Source organism: Sinocyclocheilus anshuiensis, unplaced genomic scaffold (assembly GCF_001515605.1).
Source record: "Sinocyclocheilus anshuiensis isolate Anshui unplaced genomic scaffold, SAMN03320099.WGS_v1.1 scaffold914, whole genome shotgun sequence".
Taxonomy (NCBI): Eukaryota; Metazoa; Chordata; class Actinopteri; order Cypriniformes; family Cyprinidae; genus Sinocyclocheilus; species Sinocyclocheilus anshuiensis.
In genome coordinates this window covers 3,237,885-3,246,907 of record NW_015539870.1, presented here as the reverse complement: position 1 = coordinate 3,246,907, position 9,023 = coordinate 3,237,885, and the positions used below count along the sequence as shown (strand labels likewise).

The 9,023-nt window shown below is 34.5% G+C and overlaps 1 protein-coding gene across 1 annotated transcript in view; it reads left to right on the top strand.

The window, feature by feature from the left end:
* LOC107685165 (rab GTPase-activating protein 1-like) overlaps positions 1-9,023 on the top strand; it is a 125,322-nt gene that overhangs the window by 102,018 nt on the left and 14,281 nt on the right. The window contains exons 15-20 of the mRNA XM_016481681.1: positions 1,457-1,570; positions 3,183-3,257; positions 3,602-3,727; positions 4,603-4,746; positions 5,094-5,135; positions 5,418-5,546. Of these exons, the coding sequence (XP_016337167.1) occupies positions 1,457-1,570; positions 3,183-3,257; positions 3,602-3,727; positions 4,603-4,746; positions 5,094-5,135; positions 5,418-5,546 (630 nt within the window). The remainder of the gene's footprint in view (positions 1-1,456; positions 1,571-3,182; positions 3,258-3,601; positions 3,728-4,602; positions 4,747-5,093; positions 5,136-5,417; positions 5,547-9,023) is intronic.

Sequence of the window (9,023 nt, the reverse complement as noted above, 5' to 3'; positions counted from 1 at the left end):
CATACATACAGTATATATAGTTTATTTTTGTATAAAGACACAAGTGTCAAAGTCTAGGGTAATGATTGAGTGATGGGTATGGTTCAAATTGTTAATTTAGGTTATTGTTTTATGTTGATATCTAGCAAGGTGGCCAAAGGAAGCATGCACTTGATTAATAGTAATCACTGATGGATGGATAAATTGATAGATATAGTGATTGATGCATAGATGTAGATGGAGGTATGGATGGCTGGCTGTCTATATAGATAGATGTATAGATATATAGATGGATAGATACTTATTTATAGATGCAGTAGCTTGATGGATGTATTTTGATGATTGATATTTAGATGGATGGATATAAATTGGTGTATAGATGGCTATATAGATAGATGGATGGATTAATATATAGTTGAATGGATGGAATATATAGATGGATGAATATCTAGATAGATGGGTATGTGGATAGGTGATAGGATGGATGTATAGATGATTGGTTGAATATAGGTTGATGGATGGATAAAGACTGATTATCAATATATTGGGTGAATATATTGCTGAAAGAATGGACATTGGACAGTGACATATATGGAAATGTCAACGATTCTGTGTTTTTCTGTCAATATGGGGTGCTGTGTGTACATTAATGAGGAAAAAAAATTAACTTAAATGATTTTAGCAAATGGCTGCAATATAACAAAGAGTGAAAAATTGAAGGGGGTCTGAATACTTTCCGTACCCACTGTATATATATAAAACAATATAACAAAAACACACAATGACTAAGAGCTGTCAAGCTTCAAAAAAGACATCTGAACTGTGCATGGAGGAGAAAAGATCTCAGGACGGTTTTGCTCCATCATGAAAAACACTCTGAGGAAGCTTTAGTATTTTCGGTGTTTGCTAGATGGCCTCCACCATACATGTACATGTGACCAAACAGACTTATTCCTCATTTCTTATAAATGCTGACACTCGAACATACACATACGCTGAGCCTCTGGGGTATTCGACATACTCTGTGTGTCTGCGACGCCGAAGGAGACACTCTTGAGCACACACATGCATGCATGTCCTCCCTGGTTTGTCCACATTGCTTTGCGGGGATGAGAACACCGTGTTCCAACACACAGATACCATTGCCCTATGTATGTTTGTCCTTTGGCATGTCCTATCCACTGCACTCTAGTGGACAGGAGTCACATGTGAATGGGGGCCAGCTTGACACAACAACATTGGCTCAACCATTGGCTAGAGTTTGGTATGGTATGGTCCGTTTGTGCAAAGACAGATGGAGTTGTCATTATTTTTGCACTTCCATTTTGTGTTGACAGTGGGATGGAAATCACACACTTTTTTATCTTTACATTGTATTATACCTGTATATTGCAATGTACTTTTAGATTTTGGCATTACAGACTATTAGCTGCCTCATGGTACAATGTCTCTGTTTCTCTCTCTTGTCTTTTATTAGGAATCCCCACAGGACAGTGCCATCACTCGTGATATTAACCGTACGTTTCCTGCACACGACTACTTCAAAGACACGGGCGGTGACGGGCAGGACTCTCTCTATAAGATCTGTAAGGTGAGCAGATGACCTGTCTGCCGTTTACTTTCAATTTGTCTGCTCAGCTCAGATTCTGCACTTCTGTTCTGCTCCTGTTCATTTATCATCTTCAGCTCTGCAAAATCAGTTTCCTACCATTAAGTTAAATGTGCACTTTTGGACTGTTCCAGATTCTTTATAAACTTTTATTTTTGCTGAAAGAATGGACATTGGACAGTGACATATATGGATTAATATATACAGTATATAGTTGGATGGATAAATGATAGATGCATAGATGGATAGATAAATATATATGGTTGGGTAGCTATGTCGATGGATGGATGAATGGATATAGCTGGATAAATTATAGACTTGTAGACAGTTGAATGAATGGATATATTGATGGATGTATCAATGGTTGGATGAATATAGATGGATGGATGGATGGATGGATATATAACTATAGAGGGATGAAATAGATGAGTGTATAAAACTTTAGATGCACATATAGATGGATGAATGGACAGATATATTGGATGTATATCAGCCGATGGATGGATGGATGGATAGATAGATTGATTTAACACAATCTTTATTTGTGTTTTGGACATCTGCAATGAGTTGGCTTTAAAGCATATAAAGAGCTTGTACATAGTCTCTCATACTGTATAAATGCTTAATTCATTCATTCATACATACTGTACAGTCCAGTGCAGTGCAGTACGTTCATGGTGGAAGTTCAGTTTAATAAATGTTTAATAAATACAAAACACTCTCAAATCATCTAAAATTTTCACCCTAAAAGAATGAGGTCGCTGGGTTTAATGTGAAAGTCACAAATGATGAGGGGAATGAGGAGATTGATGGTTGGGTTTCCATCTTTGGGTGTCTCTTAATAATTAACCAGCCCTCTCTCCGACTGTTACAGCCATCATTCATACAGCAATATAGATTTGTCATATTGACCACACAGTGTGATTCAGTTCTCCCAATCCACAGTTCACAAAGTTTATTAGCACTACAGTTTGTAATTGTCACAATATTAGCTGACATTTTTAACAGTTTTCTGAGATATGTAGGTCAATCTGTAAGCATTCCATCAAGCTCTCAAAACTCACTTGCACTTCTGCATATTCAAATGTGCCACATAAAGACAGGCAGCTCTAGGTATGGCTTCAGCTCGCATGTGTCTCGTAACCAATTGCAAGCAAGTTTGAATAGGTGAAAGCACAAATTAGATTTAAAGAGCTGAGAGAACGATTCTACCAAGAATGATTCTTTGGGTCACACTTTATTTTAAGGTCCAATTCTCGCTATTAACAAACCATTAACTACAACGTTTGCCTCAATAAACTCCTAATTTGCTGCTTATTAATAGTTAGTAAGGTAGTTGTTAAGTTTAGGTATCGGGTAGGATTAGGGATGTAGAATATGGTCATGCAGAATATGTGCTTTATAAGTACTAATAAACAGCCAATATGTTGATAATAGGCATGCTAATAAGGAACAGTGAGAATTGGTCCCTATACTAAAGTGTTACCCTTATTTGTCTTTGTTTTTTAATATTTATGATATTATAATAAGCAGTTATTTTTAAGCATTTCTACCCATAATTTCACTGAAACATTTTGTATCTTCCATCATGCAGGCATACTCTGTGTATGATGAAGAAATTGGTTACTGTCAAGGCCAGTCTTTCCTTGCTGCTGTGTTGCTACTACACGTGAGTGTCACATATGTCACAGACACCTGAAGCAAAACGGTTTAAACCAATGATGTCTACAACATTTAATATAATGAATATTTGTATATTTGCACTTGCAAAATATTTAATTCAAAACTACACTGTTGCATTTGAATGGCTGTTGATGGATACACTGGCTGTTTGTGCCCACACTGGAACCTCCACTTGGTTTGAACTAATATGCCATCATCCTTTGAGATTTGAGGCAGTGCCATCTAGTGGAGATTCCCTGTTGTGTGATATTGTCAGCCTGATGTGATTGTCATTTTAAGCTCTGTGGTGTTAGTAGATCAATGATTGTTTGTGCTGCAATTGTGGTGTAGATGCCAGAGGAGCAGGCGTTCAGCGTGCTGGTCAAGATCATGTTTGAATACGGTCTCAGGGAGCTCTTCAAGCAGAACTTTGAAGACCTGCACTGCAAGTTCTTCCAGCTGGAGAGACTCATGCAGGTTAGTGGTAGAAACTAAGAATATTACTTCACATATTTGATAGCAAATAATGACAGATTATGCAAAATAATGACAAAATAAAGGCTCATATTAAATAAGCAATTGTTAGTTCATCTAAAAATTAAATAACTAAATATGCTAATCTTTCCCTTGAAGAAATTATTTCTGACACATATATTTGATCATATAAAGTAAGATAAATTCCCCTGAAGAGTACAAATGTGTTATGAATATATCTGCAATGTAAGTGTATTTAATCTTGTGGAAAAGTCTGCTGGTCTTACATGAATAAATACGCAATGCCATTCAAAAGTCTGGAGTCGGTGAGCTTTTTTTAATTAAGTCTCTTATGCTTACTAATGCTCCATTTGTTTGATAAAAATACAGTAAAAACAGTAAGATTTTGAAATATTGTTGCCGTTTAAAGAATTGTTTTTGGTTTTAATATATGTTCAAATGTAGTTTATTCCTGTGATCAAAGCTGAATTTTCAGCATCATTACTCCAGTCTTCAGTGTCACATGATCCTTCAGAAATCATTCTAATATGCTGATTTAGTGCTCAAGAAACATTTTGTATTATCAACAGCTAATGCTGCTTAAAGGAGTCATATGACGTTGCTAAAAAACGACTCTTAACTTTTATAAAGAATATCTCTTTGGATTTGAGACTTTAGTCTTCGCAACTTTAGGGATCTTATCTATGCACGAACAGCTTGTAACACTCCAAAGAGAAAGGAAAACTTGAAATCGTATCATATGACCCCTTTAATACTTTCGTGGAAACTATTAGATATTTTAATGACTGGATCACTGTGTTGACCAATCAGCATCAGGGACCGGTACTATCAGTGTCTTCTGCCTCTGTGTGTTGCAGGAATGCATTCCAGACCTGTACACACACTTCCTGAACCTGAGTTTGGAAGCACACATGTATGCCTCCCAGTGGTTCCTCACGCTCTTCACAGCCAAATTCCCTCTTTACATGGTCTTTCACATCATAGACCTTCTGCTGTGTGAGGTAACATTTCATTCCTACCTGCTTTCAAATATATTTTTCTGATGTTCTCTTTGCCTAGTTTACCTGTTAATTTATAATTAAGGGCTGTTATCTTATGCAGTACATTTTATTTGGATATTTATAAACCATCGTTTGTCATTTTGAATTGAACATGACAATAGCAAACATCCAGTCAAACCAAAAATTATTTAAAATTCTTTCCAAGTTCAGCTAATATGATTTCCATTTTTTAAAATTCTGTCTTTGAAAAAAATTTGATCTATTATAATAAAACTACGTGACATGGGCATGAAAATATACTTGATATTGAGACTTGATCCTACCAATATTGTTTTTTCTCCTTTCAGGGCATCAGTGTCATTTTCAATGTGGCCCTTGCATTATTGAAGGTAAGGAAGTGCACATGAAATCAATTGCGACTCTTTATCTTTTTCTCAGATGTTTCACTAAGGAGACATAATAAATATGCAAGAGGGTGCTGTTTCCTGAAAATTAACCTGCAAATCACCCCTCTCTCATCGTCATGGTTACAGCTATTACTAAGATAATTGGTGTACCACTATCACACCTCACCAGCAGAAAATGAGCATCATTAACTCAAGATCACAAAATGAGGGTGCAGTGTTGTCTGCCTCTTGAAACTTTCTTAAAAGTTCTCTGTCTGTCCACAGACATCTAAAGATGACCTGCTGCAGACGGACTTTGAGGGCGCACTGAAGTTCTTTCGAGTGCCAGTGCCTAAACGCTATCGCTCTGAGGAGAACGCCAAGAAGCTCATGGAGCTAGCATGCAGCATGAAGGTAACGGCCCATGTTCAGTCTGTTTATTTAGTTCAAACTGAGATGTATGTAGGGTATTTAATGTGATGGTCAGGAAATGTCATAATGGAAAGGAATAGTTCACTCATACATGAAAATTTGCTGAAAATGTAATCACTGTCAGGCAATCCAAGATGTCGATGAGTTTGTTTCTTCATCACAACAGATTTGGAGAAATGTAGCATTACATACTTTCTCACCAGTGGATCCTCTGCAGTGAATGGGTGCCGTCAGAATGAGAGTCCAAACAGCTGATAAAAAAACATCAAAGAACGATAAGATAAATCAACTTCAACCCATTGCTTCTGGCTAAAATATGAGTCTTCTATGCATAATATTGTTTTCTCCAATGAAAAAGTAATCTCATCTGAATCAGGAGAGAAATATACTAATTTCAAGCACCGTTTAAAAGTGAAAACAGTCCAGATATGTTTGGTGAATTTTTAAGTGAGAGGACAACAGGGGATGGACTTTTTCACTGGAGGAAGCAGCTTTTTACTTCTCAAGATGTTAACTGATGGACTGGAGTTGTGTGTATTACTTGTGGATTATTGTGATGTTTTTATCAGCTGTTTGGACTCTCATTCTGACGGCATCCATTCACTGCAGAGCATCCACTCCAGCAAGTGATGTAATGATAAATTTCTCCAAATCTGTTCCCATGTAGAAACAAACTCATCTACATCTTGGATGAATATTTTCAGCAAATTTTTGGATAAACTATTCCTTTAATAAAAAAATATATATATATAATTTATATTTATTATATTTTATTTATTGTTTATTGTTTATTTTTTAAGCCCTTAAAAGTAAAACAAGTGGATAGTGCAAAAAGTGAGAAGTGACAGAACATTTTCCTCTTCATCAAAAATGACAAATGCAACGATTATGCTAGTATGACAGTTCACAGAAAATGATAAAGAGAAGATGGGGCAGTAGGACCAGGAACTGATGCAAGTTGAACTCTTAAATACACTTCTTCTGGGTTGGCAGAGCAGCTGAGTGGTGTGTTTGTACCATCTATTGTGCTGGTGTGAATGTGATTTTCATTTAGGCTGAAGGTTCTTTGTGTGAATAGACCATTTATTTGAGATTTGCTATGCTTTTTTGTGTTTTATGTGGTGTAAAAAGTCTTGATGTAATTATTTGGATGGGCCAGCAGAGGACACTGCAGGAGTAAGAAAGAGACCCATGATACTAAAGAGTTCTCACTTCCTGTTCTTCATGTGTTGTTCAGATCTACTGAATGTTATTTTTTACATTTACTGCATTTATTTGTTATTTATGAAATATATTTTTTTCATAACATTATGTATGTACATAACAAGTTAGTGATTTTTTTTATTTTTAAGTAAATATTTAGTTATATACTTAATATAAGTTAATTAATAAATAATATCAATTTATGACATTATTTTTGAAAGCATCCTCATTTTACAGCACTTTTTAAACTGTTCATAAAACTTTTCACAGTTAATTTATATTTATTATATTTTATTTATTGTTTATTGTTTATTTTTTAAGCCCTTAAAAGTAAAACAAGTGGATAGTGCAAAAAGTGAGAAGTGACAGAACATTTTCCTCTTCATCAAAAATGACAAATGCAACGATTATGCTAGTATGACAGTTCACAGAAAATGATAAAGAGAAGATGGGGCAGTAGGACCAGGAACTGATGCAAGTTGAACTCTTAAATACACTTCTTCTGGGTTGGCAGAGCAGCTGAGTGGTGTGTTTGTACCATCTATTGTGCTGGTGTGAATGTGATTTTCATTTAGGCTGAAGGTTCTTTGTGTGAATAGACCATTTATTTGAGATTTGCTATGCTTTTTTGTGTTTTATGTGGTGTAAAAAGTCTTGATGTAATTATTTGGATGGGCCAGCAGAGGACACTGCAGGAGTAAGAAAGAGACCCATGATACTAAAGAGTTCTCACTTCCTGTTCTTCATGTGTTGTTCAGATCTACTGAATGTTATTTTTTACATCTACTGCATTTATTTGTTATTTATGAAATATATTTTTTTCATAACATTATGTATGTACATAACAAGTTAGTGATTTTTTTTATTTTTAAGTAAATATTTAGTTATATACTTAATATAAGTATATCAATTTATGACATTATTTTTGAAAGCATCCTCATTTTACAGCACTTTTTGTGCCTAAAACTGTTCACAGTATTGTAGCTTTGCAGGAAGGTTTCATGAAGTGTCTTGGAGACGTTGTCACAATTCTTCTGGATTTAGTCTGTCTCAGTTTGTTCATGTAATCTCAGATGGACTGGATGATGCTGAGATCAGATCTCTGTCTGGAGCACTGGCTGCTGTCAAACTCACTGTGCAAACAAAAATCTCACTGCATTATTACAATTAATGGCACAATGAATGTTTAGAAATGTAAACTGATATTTCCTACTGACACACTACAGCAAAAGATAGAAATAACTGACTTACAACCATTTTTTTGTTGGTGAAAATACTAATGGCCTAAGACTTTTGCACAGTAGTGTAGTTTTTATTAATATTTTAAATTAACTTTTAGATTTATATTTCCGTTTTCCTTTTAATTTTTGTTAAATTAAGTAATTGTATTTGTCATTTCTATTAGTTTTTGTTAAAATATTTCTTTATATGTTAAATTTATTTTTATTTCAATTTTAGTTTTTATTTATTTCCAGTTAGTAATTTTAATGCTTCTATTAAACTTATTTCATCAGTTAGTTGCCAAGGCAAAATTTCTAATTTTCGTGCAAGTCTTTTGTCTAATATTTATATTCAGTATTTTTAGCTTAATTTTTTAATAAACATAATTTTTGATAGTTTAAGACTGGTTCACAAAAAAATAAAAATAAAAATTCTGTCGCCATTTCCTCACCCTCATGTTGTTCCAAACTCATAAGAACTTGGTTCATCTTTGAAACACAAATAAAGATATTTTTAATATTCTTTCATAATTTTTCCAGCTGTTGAAAGTCCACATAACCAAAACTATCACATATCAAAAAGTACATAAAAACATCATAAAAATAATCCATATGAATCCATGGTTTTTAATCTGAGTCTTCTAAGGAGACACGATCACGTTATATGATTAACACATTTAGTAAATTTAGTTATTTACTCACATATAAACACTGATCAACGCACATATATAGAGCACATCAAATGGAAGCTCAGTGTAATGACCAAAATTAAATTTTTTAGTGAACAAGCTTTTAAAATGATATATTGATCTCCATATTTTCGATATGTGACCCTGGACCACAAAACCAGTCATAAGGGTAAATTTTTCGAAAATTTTTCGACGCTGAATAAATAAGCGTTGTTAGGATAGGACAGTTTGGCCGAGATACAGCTATTTGAAAATCTGGAATCTGAGGGTGCAAAAAAATCAAAATACTGAGAAAATCGCCTTTAAAATTGTCCAAATGAAGTTCTTAGCAATTCATATTACTAATC